Source organism: Metarhizium brunneum, chromosome 1 (assembly GCF_013426205.1).
Source record: "Metarhizium brunneum chromosome 1, complete sequence".
Lineage (NCBI taxonomy): Eukaryota > Fungi > Ascomycota > Sordariomycetes > Hypocreales > Clavicipitaceae > Metarhizium > Metarhizium brunneum.
In genome coordinates this window covers 7,991,592-8,007,746 of record NC_089422.1, presented here as the reverse complement: position 1 = coordinate 8,007,746, position 16,155 = coordinate 7,991,592, and the positions used below count along the sequence as shown (strand labels likewise).

Here is a 16,155-nt window from a genome sequence, read left to right as displayed (position 1 = left end):
CATTTTCGTCGTCCAGATCACTGCATGGATAGTTGATAGCCACAAGGCCCCTCTACCCGCTGTAGCATCCATTTTGCGATAGCATAGTAACGCATCGGATGCTTGGCGTAATGAACATGGCCATGGAACTGCCTTGCGATCGCAAGGCTACGGCGAAGCGCTCCTATCGGCATGCCAACAATGACCACATACCCTCCATAAACCGCTCTATGGCTCGGGGAGCTGCGGCACTCACTCTATTTACTCTCATGCCTCGAGTAGCATCGGCACAAAGCAACGGCGGATGCATATCATTACAAGGCTCAAAAGCATGCCCTGCTTTTGGATCGGCTTCCGTTTCGACCAGTAGTGGCATGGTCCAGATATAGTAAGTTCTGTTAGCCCTCAGCTAGATGGCGCGGGTAATTGACCTTTGCTTAATCTAGTCCATTCTTGCAATTTGTATCCGAAACCGGGTCTTTCGACTATCAACTGTTGACTTACGTGAAAACATCTTATGTAAAAGACAAGTAAGAACGCCGCAATGGCTGCAAGCCACAATTTTGGCCTCGGATCTAACCTCGACCTGACAGATATCAAAGCTTATTCGGCTGTGGTAATATCAATTTTACTGACCCGAGTAACATGTACGCCCGATACACAACAACGCTACTGTGCAACACCCTCATTCAGAAGTCGATCAGCTCTTGCTCGCTTACCGGCGACGCGACAAGGCCGTTGTGTGCAGATACATGTGCCGACTTTGCTCAAAGTGAAGCCTACATCACTGCTGACAAAAATCTCTGTTCTAACCCTGGTCCTGATTTGAGCAAACTGATTCGCGCCGATTTTGCGACGTGCTCTTTGCCTGAGGATGCCCTTACCAGCAGGTGCATTGCTGGATTTGACAATGAGTCAGACAACTGTGGTTTTGGTAATAGCACTATTGGTCTCTGCTCCTACTGCGCCGCCGGAGGCACCAATTCAACAGATACCTGCTGCTATAATGCGAATGCCGAGAAACGATGCGAAGGTGTTAAGCTCCCTCCTATCACCGCGACCATGACCTTTACTCCCCCAACCGCGACATCAACACCATCTTCAACTGGGACTCCGGGTGATTCCAATGGCAGCGACGGTGGCAACAGGCTTAGTGGTGGCGCCATAGCTGGTATTGTTATCGGCTCGCTCATTGCAATTGCGCTCTTGGCTCTGGCGATTTTCTTCTGTTTCCGCGTCATGCGCCGCCGACGTGGAAGCCAGCAAGGCAGCATCTTTAACCAACCTTCTCCGGCTCGAAAGGGTCCTTTGATGGCACAAGCTAAGCAGACGGCCCCGGAAGGATATGAAGTTCTACCTGGTGGTCGCGTGGCTCGTATGGCAGCGTTGGAAGGCCATTCTGGCGGCTCGCCCACGCAACGAAGCGGCAACAATGGCGTCACTGCTTTTGTAGGTGATGCTCCTCGCAAGGGAACCGATACCCAGTCCTCCTCTGACGAGTATGCTGAATCTCCCGAGCGTGGAGGCGTTTTGCGGCCGCCGCCAACATCTAGAAGACAAGGGTCATTGTCAAGCGGCTCTGCTCTCGGAAGCGATGGCCCACAATCGCCGGGCAGTGCTGGATATTCTTCACCCCTTGGTATGGCTAGCCAACAGTCGGAGCAACTACCGTTTTTCAAAGACTACTATTCCCAGGATGATATCCATCCTTCCGACAAGGTGGCGGTTCTTTGGGCGTATCAACCTCGCGCTCCCGACGAATTTTCTCTTGAGCGTGGCGATATGATCAAGGTGGTTGGAATTTGGGATGACGGCTGGGCCACAGGCATCATGCTCGATGAACGTGCAGATGAGTGGGAAGTTAGACGACAAGCCCAACGGGACAGTGGCGTCTCGAACACATCGGGCATTCGCGACGAATCGCCAGAGGCCCAAGGTGAAATGAAAGCATTTCCATTGGTGTGTGTCTGCCTGCCGGAGCACTGGAGAAAAACAATAGAAGGCGACGGTTCTACAGAATCTGCGTCAAGTCCAGGGCCAACGGTACCAACCAGTATTTCATGATATTAGGGAACTCAGACCCGTTCCGCCAAATCCGACTTTGCGACAGTTTCGTCTCCATGTACATAGCGAACTGCTTGCACCAACCCTGCTCGTAGCCAGTTGCAGCTGCACCTCTGCACTACAGCAGCTCATCATTTCGCCATCTCAATCGCAATGTTGAGCGATGTACATAATCTGTTTCTTCGACGAAATCAACCGCAGCCTTTCAGCATCACGACAAATGAGCGAGCGTCCGACGTCCTAGCCACTATCATGCCTGTTACCTGGACCTATTCGTTGGCCGTTTTCATGTGCGCGCGTAATTTTGACGAGATACATCAGGCGCGAATAATTGTAATTCTTTTATTACCTCCGATCACTTGGTCTATTATTCTTGATTCGAGTACCCATATGAGCATTAACTGGCGTTACGTCGAGGCCGAGGCGAAAGACCAACAGCATGAATGACTGGTGGTCGAATAATGTTTGATAATTAACTTTGCCTGGAAGATGGCATAATTCTACCGGAGACTCGCCATCCGTTGCGATTGTTATTGTAGCGGTGGTAAGAGGAAGTGCTTGGAGGTTCGAAAAATATATTTCACGGCCTACATGAGGCAATACCTGGACATAGTCATACGAGAGGAGACGCAAACTCCTGATTTACTTACGTAGTTTAGATACCAATGGATACCTTCCTGAGACGACACAATTCTTTGTGACGTGTTTGTAGCGGTATGGGTGATATACCGTTGATTTGAGTTCTCTTAGGTCATATACGATAAGGCTATTTATAAGAGAGGCGGCCACGGTGCCACCCTGCCATGATTCCATTCCCGCCAGACTGTCTATTTCAAAGGCGTAGAATTCGCCGCTAGCAGTTCATAATAGGATTGCCGGTATTTACCGTTGCCGCCTTGGCCAACGACTATTTAAGGTGTAAAAGCTTCGTTGGTGGCCCAATGGTGGGTGCCCAGGATTGAATACCAAGCAATTGCTTCGGGGCACGACGTGACAATGGCGAGCATTTGAATATGTGGGCAAACGTATTGTACCGTTGGCTATTTGGAAGTCTTTTGGTTTGAAGACCTGGAGAGGCCTGACTTTCCCGAGGACATACAACCCAGTGCCATTGTTTTCAGGGCACCGCTGGTTCTCTCTCATTCGTAAATAGCAGCTTGGATACCTCATGGCTACTGCAATTAACCCGGCGACCCTGGCACCGGCTCTGCCACGGAGTATTCATTGACGTCGATCATCTGGGGAACATTGAACCTGGAGCTCACCGACTTACCCGCCTCCGGCAGGCACCATAGCGGGGCTCGAGGGGATAGAAGGTAGAACAAGAGAAGTCAACAAAAAGCTACAAATTACCACCCACCAACTCTACGTCTCTGAAGCTCCGTGGAACCAAATCGACGAAGCGGAATCCACCAAGATCGATTGAAGCCGCATTGTGCGTCCCTACGGCCTCCAGGAGCTCCAGCCCACCGCAGCACAATGGCCGAGTTCAACGCCCGGGCTGAAGCCCTCGTGCCCAAGTTCCAGCTGGAACGCGTCCTCAACCAAGGTACATCGCTTTCGTGCACCTTCACCAAGCGAAGACTGCTTAACCGTTTCAAAATTTTGCAGACCAGGCCGGCAGACGGACATCCATGTACGGCACCATCGACAACGAGCCCGCGCTCCTCATCGTCGAACGTGCCCCGTTCCCTACATCCGACAAGTATCTCGGCCGCATCCCGTCCTCCCTCGCTAGACTAAAGAACCTCGGCGCCAACGACATATACAGCTGGAGCATGGCACGGACAGGCAGCGACGACGAAGAGGAGTCCAACAAGGAAAAAGCCGGCTTCTTTGCCGATTTAAAAATCAACTTGATCTACCCATGCACAGAGACACATGTTCAAAAGTACAGCAAGCAACAGGTTCGATTTGTTACGGAAACGCCAGAGATATATAGAGCCAGTATTAGACCGTACATGCAGAGCAAGCGAGACCAAGGAAGACTAAACTGGGTGTTCAACATTATCGAGGGTCGAAAGGAAGTAGAAGACGTCATTTATAGAACGAAGCTGGGGGAAGCGGGTGACGAGGGCTTCCTGCTCTTGCCCGACCTGAACTGGGACCGCAGCACGCTAGAAGCGCTGCACCTGCTGGCGATTGTGGAACGGCGCGACATTTGGTCCCTGCGAGACCTAAAGAAGAAGCATATCCCTTGGCTGGAGCACATGAAGAACAAGCTCATATCCGCCACCGTCGAGACGTATCCATCCATCGAACCGGACCAGCTGAAGCTCTACGTGCACTACCAGCCCACGTACTACCACTTCCACATTCACATTGTCCATGTTGCGCTCGAGGCTGGCGCCACTCAGGCGACGGGCAAGGCTTTCGGGCTCGATGTGCTTATAGAGATGCTCAAGGTCATGGCTGGGGATGAAGAGGCAGGGATGGATGCTGTGTCAATGACGTATACTCTTGGCGAGGCCAGTGAATTATGGACAGAAGTATATGAGCCGCTTAAGAAGAGCGGTAGAGCTTCTCGATAGCAAGAACAAGATCGTTTACGCCTGGCCCATGAGGGCAGTCCTTCCATTCCCCGCCGTCTCGAATGCAATAGATTTCCTCGTTGAGTCGAACCGTGCAGCTTATGGTAACATTGGCCTACGCAGATCAGTCAGTTGTTCTCTGGCTACTTTGCTATACTGACAGTGGTATAGTATGGCGCATTGTCTGCAGAATCGATTACTTACGTCCGTGGTCCGCTGGATGCTGTTTCGCAAAAGACCCATGCCATAGGCACCGTCATCTCTGGCGGCGCACTCGTTGATAGCTCTAATATCGATAGCGTGCTCTAATGCGCAGTCTTCGACTAGAGCCCGTTCGGGGATGTGTGGATAGTCCTTGGTCAAGCACATAATAAAGCCGAGGTTGATCTTTGGGTCCGGGTAGAGTTCGCGAGTGCAAAGCTCGATGATGTTGCCCATGCATTCAGAGGGTCCATGCTTGCACTCGACGCCGTCATCGGCCGTTGGACTGTTGTTCCAGATACATTAGTTTCCGGATATTCCGCACCGCTGGACTATGGGAAGAACGTACGTTCCAATATAATTAAGCTTAAAGTCGACCTTGTCATACACCCGCTGCATCACAGGAAGGATCAGCTCCCTCAAAGCATCCTAATCGGAGTATTAGTAACAGCCGAGCCGACACGGGATAAGCTTGTTGTCTATGTGCCGTTGCACTTACTCTAGTATCCGGGCATTTACTAATAATATGAGCCTCCAGAGGCACTAGATGAGTGATGCCTGGGCCGGCGAACTTGTACCGGTATGAGATATCATAGACGCCCCGGAGCAACAAGATGATGGCCAGCATAGGAAGCAGAAACCTGCGGAGGCGGGATATTGACGACATGGACGATGAATGCCTTAGACTCTCGCTGGAAATGCCCTGGGCCAGTTGTTGCTTGCCATCCATAGCTGGAACGACTCCTAGTATTCTTCGGCTTCGTCTACCGCGGCCAACGTCGCTGCAGATGTGCGCCTCGTCGCTTCTCGCTTCGCAAGATGGTCCCGTTGATTGGGGAGTTTCGAGTGTAGACCAAACGTCCAGGTCCTAGGTCACTGTCTCAGGGCAGCGAGGTTGTTGCAGAATCGTCTCGTTGTGCAACGGGGACGTCCTATTAGACCACACGAGCGGATGCTACCTACTACAAAGAGCAAGTGGGTTGGGGTCGGCTATTGAAGATCTGAAGGTATGATGAGTACGGAGCACAATCAGGAGGAGTTGGGTGGAGGGCAGACGAGTCGTGGGGACGGAACAAGCTTCGGTACTAGCTGCGCGCGGTGTGTTTTGCATGTGGTTGTATGCGTGCGGGCCATGTACATATGGTTACGGAGTACGGAGTACTATTCCGTACATGTACAGTCCGCATTGTCGCAGGTGTGGATGTGGATTTGGCAGAGACAGTAACATTTGGACCCGTGGCTTTGCTGTCCCATGTGTCTGGACTCCGACTCTGGAGTCGTGGCTGGTGGATTCGGCCTGAAACCGCCTGTTGGGCCGATGGAAAAAGACCAGACCATTTTGAAGCCGTGGGGATATTACCATTCGCTGAAGCTTCCGTTTATAGAGACCCGCGTGCTAGTGGCTGACAAGTTATGAGGCGTCTTGCAATAGTCGAGCATTTGCTGATTGTCGGTTCATGCTTTGTCGAAGACGAACGACTTTTTTCTTTGCACATGTAAATTCCTTCCAAATCCATGACGGTCCATATGTATATTTGTAATAGGAGTGTCAATATGAAACCCCTCAGCTAATCACTCCGTAGTACCACCATTAAACGCACGCTGCGGATCTGGATGTCGGATCTCGGAAGATGAATACATGAATACATATTACTTACCTATGTACTTAGCCCTAGGACTGGCTGAACCTCCCAGGTACGGAGATTGACCCACGAAGGAAATAGCGTGGCTGCCGGGGAGACAAACACGAAACGCTTCATATTGGACAGAAAATTGCATGATTAGATTTAATGTTCGGGGGAGCGCACTATTCAGTTGTGAGCGGGATACACACCACCACGTATTCCGGGTCTCTTTCCTGTTGTTAGAATCTATGAACGGCGTGATTTCCTACTCGCATCCGGATAATGAAAGAATGTCCCCAAACAAATCAAGTCTGGTTGACTTCTGCACAAAGCAAGACGGGGAGATATTATCATAATGCGGGGGTCGCAGCAGGTATCATCCATGGTTCTTCCAGGCTTCCCTTTCGTGCTGGTCCCACGTTGCATCTGCAAAAACCTTGGGCCCCTTTGTTGCCCCTCCCTAATGGTCCTCTTCGTGATGTCGGTGAATCAACCAGACGCTTGACTTGAGCCAACAGTTCATCAGAACTCCTGGTTCGTTATTAATGCTGGCTCCAGCTTGTTTCTCCAAGCCCCGCATCGCTGGCGGATCGTCACAGGGGTCTTGGCGCATTCATCTGCGAAGCAAGCTGAGTTTGGTGAGTCGTAGGTGGTAGTACTTTGGTATGAAGGGAGTGGCCACTCAATGGCATGTTGAGCTGTTTGGCGCCCGCTGGCAGTGTGGCAGCATCCAGATGCTGAATGTGAATGCCCTGATGGAGCCGGTACAAGGCTCTAACCCTCCCTTTGTCACGCCCTCACTCTCTGTCGCGCGCTCTCTCTAGTGTGGGTGCAACTTTGTGGCGTGGCCTTGTCACCACCCCCATCTCAACAGGGAGCACTCGAGGAGCGAGCAAGGAGCACAGGGTATTAATATCCGATCGCGCGCCTTGTTTGGTGGTGCCGTAACGCCGCAACGGAGGTTGGTTCCATCGATCAAAGATCTTACCTCAGAGACTGGGTTGGCAAACATGAAAGTGAGGGTCGGCCGCTTCCCTTGAACGAAGCATCGCACTCTCTGCCTCGTTCGCTCAGGTGCTCCTTCCGCTTCTCCGTCGCGGACTCATGGCCGTGAGTGGCACCTGCCGCTGTCGGTCATCATATATCAAATCGAATCGCTTGTATCGGTTGACCAGCTATTATCATGGCTTCGACACCGGAGCAATTAGCTCTCCTTGGTGCCTTTCTGGAACCCATGAGCATTGACGTCCAAAAATGCCACGTCCTATCGGAGCGATTTTTGCAAAACTTTACCCATCTCTCCGCAGAGTCCTTGGATCAGTTTTTGCCGACCCCCATCTCCGAGTCCATTTTACGCCCTGTGGAAGACTATGGCCACGGACGGTAAGCTGCCAATCTTATTCAACCTTTCGTTGTCACTTGAAATGCCACGGATACTTTGAAGGAGCACCATTTCTCCTCATCTAATCGACTTCAACATGTCAATTTGAACAATGCTGCACTTCTTCCAACCAAGCATCTAATACTCGAGCTAACAAATTTCCGTTATGCAGGCACCTTGCTATCGACATGTAAGCATGTGAAGCTCCAAAAAAAAGATAATTTGGAAGTATTGGCGCCGTTCTGTCTAGCTAATCTCATCGCAGCGGGGGGACCAATTTGAGAGTTGGCTTTGTAGAATTGCTAACAGTTGAATCTGCCATATCTGCAAGCCATGGCGCCACGACGACAAGTAATGGCATCAATGGGATAAACGGTGCAATTAGCAGCAGTGACGAGGACCAGGCTGTCCCAACATTGCCCACAGGCCGCTTACACCGACAGCTGGAGAAGTCATGGCCAATTTCAAATCATCTCAAGAGCGACAATGCTGACAGTCTCTTTCTTTGGATTGGAAAGTGTATTGCCGAGGTCGTTGAAGAAGGATGCAAAGCATTCAACCTCTCCATCGAGACACCACTCCCTCTTGGCATCACATTTAGTTTCCCGGTCGAACAACCATCACTAGAGAAAGCAATTATTTCCTCCATGGGCAAAGGCTTTGCCCTCCCCCCCCATGTTGACCTTGGAATACGCCTTCAAGCCGCGTACGATAAGCACAGAGGCGACAACCTGCCGACCATTTATGTTGCCGCCATTGCTAATGACTCGGTCTCCACGCTAATATCCTTCATCTTCAATTATGACAGACTGGCCCACCGTCGTGCCGCAATGGGTCTGATACTGGGAACTGGGAGCAATGCTACAATCCCTGTTAAGCTCAGCCTTCTTCACCCTAGCAAACGACCTAAAAACGTGAATGTTCTGCCTGGCGAGAAGGTAGAAGATGCGAAGATTGCGGTGAATACCGAATGGAGCATTAACGGAACGGCACCGCCGATGCGCGAGCTTGGGTTGATTAGTGACTGGGACGATGAGCTCAGTGCGAAAAATGAGAAGCCGGGATTTCAACCTCTGGAGTACATGACGGCTGGTCGATATCTTGGAGAGCTTGGACGCATCATGCTGGTCGACTACATGACCAGCAGACTGAACGTTGGGAGGGATTTGCTACCACCAAAAATCTTGGAACCGGATAGTCTGACGACGACGTTTTTGAGTCACTTCAAGCCGCTACAGCCCACCGCCCTGTTATCAACTCTGAAGACCGAGTTTCCAGAACCGTCGGGCTCCCAATTCGTTTGGACGGAGCATCATGCCGAGGCATTGTATCGTATTTCCAAGGCCATTGAAGTGCGGGCGGCCGGGATTATAGCAGCGGCCATTCTCGCGTTGCTCACTCTCGGGGAAGAAATTCCTGTTGATGGGGCATCTCCAATTCCAACGTCAGAGATTCGCGAGTTGGGGGTCGGCTATACTGGAGGCTGTATTGTGCACTTCCAGGACTATTTGGTGGACTGCCAACACTTCGTGGACCAGCTTGTCAAGAAGAGATGCGGGATTCACTTTCCTCTTAAAGTGACAATGAATCCATGTCATGACGGCGGAATTACAGGTGCTGGAATCTTGGTTGCGGCGGCCCTCTCGAGTCAGGCTTCACAAACGTGAAGAGAGAGCCTTTGCTCGCATCTCCCCTGGGAGTTGTACCTTATTGGTCAGAACAGCTTCATCAAGACCAGAAGTCCACACGTGATACGGAGTTCTACTAGGACCTGGATGACTGGGATGACCTGGCTCAGTGTGCGGGCCGGATGCGGCCGCGAGACGGTGCCTCGAGCGAGGAATTGCCCAACCAGAGCCGCACAGATATAAGGACCGGGTCCAGTAAACACGATAGACAGCAGAGACGATGAAAAAAAAAATTGCATAGATAATATTTGACTAGTCATTATTGCACAAGATACACTTTAGTTACCATTGGTGACTCAGGCCGGGGTGGGTGAGACATGCGCCCGGTGGGCAGCAGGAGGAATTATCCGGGCCTTACTACTCGTACTCGGTAGGACGAGCTGTAAGAGGTCGGGGAATCGCAGGGCGCACGGAGTACATACATGAAAGTAAGCTTCAAATTTGGAAGCGGGCGCAGGCAGAGGCCGGCGGTTGGTAGTTTGTTCATGTGGCCGAATCGGAGGTAGAGCGAGAAGAAGGGGGGGAAGATTGAAAGGTTATTGCATCTGAAGGCCGCATCCACTTCGGCATCTCCAAGACGGCCGAAGACGGCCTCCTTCTTCACCGCCGCCAATCCTGGCGATCCGAGGAATCGCCCAACGGCACGAAAGCTTCCCCAAGCCCAGATCAATACTGGATCGGCGCTCTCATGCCAGGATAATGGAGGCTTCAACAAACGCCGCCGCCGTGCGCGTGCCGGGCCATTATCGCACCATCAACAGCCATGCCACCGACGACGCACCGGATATTGACATGCTCTCCCGCTCTCTGCCGACCTCTGGTCCCCTTCTGGAGCCGGAGCCAGCAGATCTGGCCATGCTGCGGCCTGTAGCATCAAATCAATCGTGTACCGGCCGCAGTCGTGACCACGCAGAGGTGGGCGTACCAAACGGAGCCGCGCCGTCTGAACGATCACCGCTTCTCCGTCCACGGGCTTCCGTCTCTGGTCTTTCCACGAGCTCCATTCTGACTGATTCCGAGCCCGCCCTCTTCTTGAACGGCACTTCGCCCTCACACTTTTGGTACATCTTCTCGCAGATTCTCACGGTCCACTTCATCGGGTGCTTCGACGGCACCATCATGGCCTCGTCCCATCCCGTCATCACGTCGTACTTTGGCGCTGCCAACTCCGCATCCTGGCTGTCCACGGCATTTCTACTGACATCTACCGCTTTTCAGCCGCTGCTGGGACGCTTGTCTGACGCCGTGGGCAGAAAACCCTTGTTCCTGGGGTCCTTGGGCGTCTTTGGCCTGGCCACGCTGTGGTGTGCGTTGGCGGATAGCATCGAGTCTTTCGTAGCGGCGAGAGCATTCTGCGGCCTTGGCGCAGGAGGAAGCATGACGGTCGGGAGTATAATCACGAGTGATTTGGTTCCCATTGAGTGTGTATTGCCCGGAGCTTGTGTGCGGGCCAGTTTGATTTGCTGACGCTTTGTAGACGCCGAGGGGCCTACCAGTCCTACATGAATATCATCTATGGAGTGGGTTCGGCCCTTGGAGCTGCTCTTGGTGGCGCAATGGCAGAAGCACTTGGCTGGAGATGGGTGTTCGGCATCCAGATCCCTCCCTTGGTCACCTGCCTGTGCATCTCGGCCGTGGCTATACCGGTTGACTTGGGCATCATGGGGGAGAGGAAGACGGTGATGCAGGCCATCAGAGAGTTTGATGGCAAGGGGTCGCTGCTCCTAACCGTTGCCATTTCGTTTCTTATACTTGGTCTGGTAAGCTGTTGATTCCTGCGGCCTTGTGTTTGTGGCCTTGGCTGACTCCATGTGTTGTACAGAATCTCGGCGGTAACGTGATGCCATGTAAGTGAGCACAACAGAAGGCGTGTTAGTCAAGATGGGACAGGACAACAACTGACAAATTGCAGGGTCTCATCCATTTGTCATTGCCTCGCTCATCACCTTTGCCGTCTGCTTCCCGGCATTTATATGGATCGAGTCCCGCGTCTCCAAGCCCATCATGCCGCTGCGTCTTATTCGAGAGTCTCCGCGCTCGAATCTCGTCTTTTCCAACGCCATCGCCGCCTTGCTCTCCAACGCCATCTTCTTCAACATGTACGTCCCCAACCGATGCATCCAACCTGTTTCGTAGTATTCCCGAAAAAAAATCCCTCCCTGCGGTTGATTCAAGAGACAGGTTGCCACGTCGCTAACTGGACGCCAAAAAAAAAAGTCCGCTCTACTTCCAAGCCGTCCTCCTCATGTCCGCGACTGACTCTGGCCTCCGCCTCGTCGCACCAACTCTCGTGTCCTCCTTCATCGGCGCCCTCACCGGCTTCGCAATAACATGGACGCGCCGCCTCAAATGGCCCCTCGTCTGCGGAGCAATCAGCTACCTCGTCGGCACAATCTGCCTCTTCTCCCTGCGCCGCAGCCTCCCCTCCGTCGCCTACTTCCTCACGCTGCTCCCGTCGTCCATTGGCGGCGGCTTCCAGTTCCCAGGGACCTTCATGGCCATCTTGGCCTCGTCGCCGCAGTCCGAACAGGCAGTCGTGTCGAGCACGCTCATCCTCTGGCGCAGTCTCGGCATGGTGCTCGGCATAGCCGTGAGCAGTCTGCTGCTTCAGAACGCGCTCGTCTTTTACCTCGAGGACTATGTGAGCGGCGAGCTGAAGGATGCCGTTATTCGCCGCGTGAGGGCATCGGTCGAGGCGGTCGCGCAGCTCGACGAGCCGTATCGGGAGCAGGTCATCAGGGCGTACGAGGCGTCGCTGAGGTTGACATTTGGGTTTTGCATCTTCATGGCCGCCATCTCGGTGGCGTTTGTCATGCCCATGAAGTTGAAGAGGCTGCCTGCCAGGAAGTACGTCAAGAAGAGTAGGGTCAACTAAGCATTCGCGTTCCAGTTTGTCACAGGGCAAAGGGAATAACCCACGTCAAGCGTCGATGCTGGTTGCACACAAGTGGCTTTTGGACATCACGTCACCTCGGGATAGAAGGAAAGGGTTACAGAATCCATTTTTTTCGAGGGGCGCAAATTTATTTCTCAGCATATTGCTTCATGGGGCATATAAAATTACAATACCAACTAGTTTACTTTGAATACATAATATGCATTGCTCCCGATACCAATCAAGTTCCCTCCCCGTTGGTATACCCCTCTTCAATGGTATCCATTTCTCCCATCTTCCCTCAAGGCGGAGAGTTCATCTCTCGCCTTCCTATACTCCTCCTGGGCCTCCCTCTCCCGCTTAGTAACATACATGACTTCTTCTCTCAGTGCCTCCAATCGCCTGTCGATGGCCACGTCCTCGGATATGGCTAATGTTTTGAACCCGCTAAGAGCGTTCCTCGCCTTTTCCAAGGCGTCCGTGGCATCGCTGATTTTGTCCTTGAGCATCTTTTGTCGCTTTTGGTATCCGCCGAGATGAAGAGCCAACTTCTTCTCCAGCTTGGCTCCTTGCTCTGCTGAAGCCATGATCGAATCTTGAACGGCCTACGAAAAAGAGGGAAAAAAAAGTTAGTATCCTCAAGAAGCCCATCATTGTCACCATAAAAGGGGGTGGTGCAACTTACGTCAAATGCAGCTCGCATAGCGGCCTCCTGCTCCTCCTCGTCATCGTTATAGCACCCTAATCCTAGCAGCATCGAGTTCTTTGCTCGGCTCTCGAAGAAGTCTTGGATCTGCTCTAAGTTGGGACGGGGCTTTGTCTCAGACAGAATCAGGAGGCGGGCGTCTGCAAGTGCGTCATCATCAAAACGCTCAATGGGCTTGTAGATGCCTTTGACTTGCGAATCCGTCACTGGATATTGAGCTGCGTCATTGGCCATGAGCAGTGCGGTCTCCCTGGCAATCATTGCTTCTGCAGCATTTTGGATGCTGTCGGCTTTCTTGAGCAACATGGTTAGGTCGACAATCGATGGCCGTGGCAAGTCTTTCTGCATGACTTGTGTCCTTCGCCTCCGCTCCAGTTCCTCCTCTGCGGCACGTATTGCCTGCTCCCTACGGTCCCGTTCTGCAGCATCTTCTTCCGCTGTGTCGTCTGCTCGCGCCGTCTCCTGTTCCTCATCAGGAATCTCAAACTCCCATTCGGTATCCTTGGGCTTGGGGAGCGATGCAAGGCCCGATCGTAGTTGATTTCGCATGGCGAGGTCGTGCATCTTGATATCACGAGGTGTGGCTGAAGGGATAGGCATGCCATCTTCTTGGTTCAGTGAAAAGGTATCCCGCGGTGTACGCATCGGCGTTTGTCCAGGGCGGCCGGGCGTTGCTCCGACGCCAGCCCCGGATCGTAAGGGAGTTGCAAGAGGATTCGGCGTCGCCATGGCTTGTTTCCTGGGGGCAATACCCTCGAAGCCAGTGGAACCTGCTCCCTCATATAAAGGAGTATTCTCACCCCCCAATAAGGCCGACTTTGTGTCGTTTAAGGCACGGATATTTCGAATCTCATTCGCAATATGGTCCTCTTGTTCCGGAGCCTTGGGCGTTCGTATCGGCGCGCCGGTGTTAAGCGTAGAATATGAACTAACAAAACCTCTCGTGGCATCATTATCGCTTTCTCTAGCCACCGCATTCGCAGCTTCACCCATCTTACCCATCTTGATAATGTCTTCCAGTTCGCCCTCGCTAACTTGTGGTGCAGGTAGGTTTAGAGGTCGGCGCTTGCTGCTTTGCTCGGCCTCTCGAATCTTCTGCATTCGGCCAGCCTTTATGGCTGCTTTTTGTGATTCAGACAGTCCCTCCTTTTCATTTTTCCTCCTTTTACGGTCGCCATCATCGTCATCATCATCATCGCCCTTTCGTTTCGTAGCCAGATTCAGCTTCTGGGGATCAAACCCTCTGAGCTGTGCTTCGTTTTGTGTTTTCTCCTCAGACGTATTGTAAAACCCAGGTGCTTCCTTCTTCTCAAATGGAATGTCGGCATTGTAGTCCATCTCACCCTTTTTCCGAGTGATGACCTTGATGTTGATACCAGCTGTCTTGAGCTCTCGGCGTTTTTGCAAGGTCGCTAAACGACGGGACTCCTCTTGCTGGCGCTCTCTGGCCTTTCTTTTCGCCTTTTTTCCCTGCGTGTTGGCCAAACGAGCTCGAGCCTCGCTCAGCATTTCCTTCTCATCTTCGTCGAGGTCGATGGTATCAGGTCGAGCAGGCTTGGATTCGGGATCGGGATCGAGTTCGCCAGGGCGCAATCTTCTGACATCGTCCGCGCTGGGTGCTTGCGTCTCGCCGCCATCAGGACCCATCAGTCCCAGGCTGGACGACTCGCGCGCTTCGGCCTCATCGAGCAGCTTTTGGTATCGTTCGAGACACTGGTTAGCTGTGCGGCCGACAATGGGAGCTATCGTCCGCCATTGCGTGGGCATGATCTTGGCGAGGTGCAACAGCTTTTCGTCCTCGTCCTTGCTCCATTCTATCTTCTTGATGCTGGGGTCCAGCCATTCGTTCCATCGTGCCTTGCACTGCTTGGGCGTCTTGCGCGCCAACAGAGACGACACGCGTGCCCATTGGTTCAGGCCATACTTGGAGACGGAGGCCTTGAGAATCTCATCCTCAATATTGGTCCAAACACCTCCCTTGACGACCGGCATGATGAACAAGTGCGGGATGCGGTGCGGCGGCGATGGGTGACGACGAATGCACTGCGCTCCTGCAGACCTGGCCTTGCCATGCGATCTGAGCTTTGGAAAATGTTGGAGGCCGATACTAGTCGTTCTGAGTTGCTGAGTCATGCATGACCAGGCGCTGATTGGTTGGCGGGCCCCGGCTCACAGAGGGACGTAAGTGCCTAGGTCGTTACTCCGTACTTAAGTACCTTTCAATATTATCCTTCTTTGGTCACCAAGCTATCACACCAGTTGACATGAATTGATTTGACTGTTAATGCCAGCCATTTGACCTTTGAACGCCAATAGTGGCAAACCCTCCAGTCTGGTCCAGCCCAGTTCCCCGAGGCTCCAGTAAACCGCGCGCAACGTGGAACATGAGCGGTCTTGCACCAGCATTCAATGCCGATGATGCCGTGCATCATTGATCACGACAGCACGACACCACAAGCTTGTTGCATGAATTCTACAGCTACTTGGACCCCGTCAACCGCCACAACGCATTAATGCATTGTTCAGTCATGCCCACGTCATCTGCATTTGCGCCAGCTCACTTCCATCGAGCCTCCCGCAATCCATGCAACCCTCGATCTGGGCAGCTGGGGTAGGGTACCCGCCGCCCCAACACTACTGAAGCCCTGCGGACTTTGTCGAGCCCATTCATTGTTATCGTGCGTGCGTCCCAACTATCAAAACGTTGATTATTAGCGGTTCCCAGGCTCTGCAAGCGCGGAGTTTGGCCCCATCCTAAAAACGCCTCGGAACGCCTCGTCGGCCCAGCATACCCAATCCCGGCTCCGCCAGCACCAGGCATGGACCGTTAACACTTGCGGTGGTGCGATAGACAGTTGTGTCTTGGTGGGCAGCCATCTGGCTCAAACCTTGCATGAAACCATCATGTGTGCTTGACGTTGGTTGGGTGTCGCGCTCCCATCCGGATTGCATACGTCAGGCACACTTGGAATATCCAATGCCCTGGTCTATCATCATTCCCAGCAAGGGCAAGCAGAGCATTGCGCTAGTGCTTCGCGCAACGGGGCCCTGAAACTGCCCACGGAGTAACGAATGCCGACTCCTGCTTGCTTTCATCAATTAGTA

The 16,155-nt window shown here is 52.8% G+C and overlaps 6 protein-coding genes across 6 annotated transcripts; 4 read left to right on the top strand and 2 right to left on the bottom strand.

Moving 5' to 3' along the window:
* Nucleotides 1-624: 624 nt before the first annotated feature.
* G6M90_00g024330 (uncharacterized protein) lies at nucleotides 625-2,043 on the top strand (the record flags this gene model as incomplete). Its single annotated transcript, XM_014692662.1, has 1 exon — nucleotides 625-2,043. The coding sequence occupies one exon, from the start codon at nucleotides 625-627 to the stop codon at nucleotides 2,041-2,043; it is 1,419 nt and encodes a 472-aa protein (XP_014548148.1).
* Nucleotides 2,044-3,522: 1,479 nt separating this feature from the next.
* nhm1 (m7GpppX diphosphatase) lies at nucleotides 3,523-4,574 on the top strand (the record flags this gene model as incomplete). Its single annotated transcript, XM_014692663.1, has 2 exons — nucleotides 3,523-3,592; nucleotides 3,655-4,574. 2 exons carry the CDS (start codon nucleotides 3,523-3,525, stop codon nucleotides 4,572-4,574), a joined length of 990 nt encoding a protein of 329 aa, XP_014548149.1.
* Nucleotides 4,575-4,673: 99 nt separating this feature from the next.
* On the bottom strand, nucleotides 4,674-5,505 carry G6M90_00g024310 (uncharacterized protein; the record flags this gene model as incomplete). The annotated part of the gene is made up of 4 exons (XM_066129937.1): nucleotides 4,674-4,730; nucleotides 4,779-5,061; nucleotides 5,125-5,204; nucleotides 5,275-5,505. The coding sequence occupies 4 exons, from the start codon at nucleotides 5,503-5,505 to the stop codon at nucleotides 4,674-4,676; spliced, it is 651 nt and encodes a 216-aa protein (XP_065985894.1).
* A 2,078-nt stretch (nucleotides 5,506-7,583) lies between these two features.
* hxkA_0 (Hexokinase-1) lies at nucleotides 7,584-9,448 on the top strand (the record flags this gene model as incomplete). The annotated part of the gene is made up of 3 exons (XM_014692665.1): nucleotides 7,584-7,783; nucleotides 7,954-7,971; nucleotides 8,047-9,448. 3 exons carry the CDS (start codon nucleotides 7,584-7,586, stop codon nucleotides 9,446-9,448), a joined length of 1,620 nt encoding a protein of 539 aa, XP_014548151.1.
* A 720-nt stretch (nucleotides 9,449-10,168) lies between these two features.
* On the top strand, nucleotides 10,169-12,344 carry fnx1_0 (Multidrug resistance protein fnx1; the record flags this gene model as incomplete). The annotated part of the gene is made up of 5 exons (XM_014692666.1): nucleotides 10,169-10,890; nucleotides 10,947-11,229; nucleotides 11,292-11,316; nucleotides 11,382-11,568; nucleotides 11,687-12,344. 5 exons carry the CDS (start codon nucleotides 10,169-10,171, stop codon nucleotides 12,342-12,344), a joined length of 1,875 nt encoding a protein of 624 aa, XP_014548152.1.
* Nucleotides 12,345-12,616: 272 nt separating this feature from the next.
* cef-1 (Pre-mRNA-splicing factor cef-1) lies at nucleotides 12,617-15,042 on the bottom strand (the record flags this gene model as incomplete). The annotated part of the gene is made up of 2 exons (XM_014692667.1): nucleotides 12,617-12,949; nucleotides 13,030-15,042. 2 exons carry the CDS (start codon nucleotides 15,040-15,042, stop codon nucleotides 12,617-12,619), a joined length of 2,346 nt encoding a protein of 781 aa, XP_014548153.1.
* Between the last annotated feature and the right edge of the window lie 1,113 nt (nucleotides 15,043-16,155).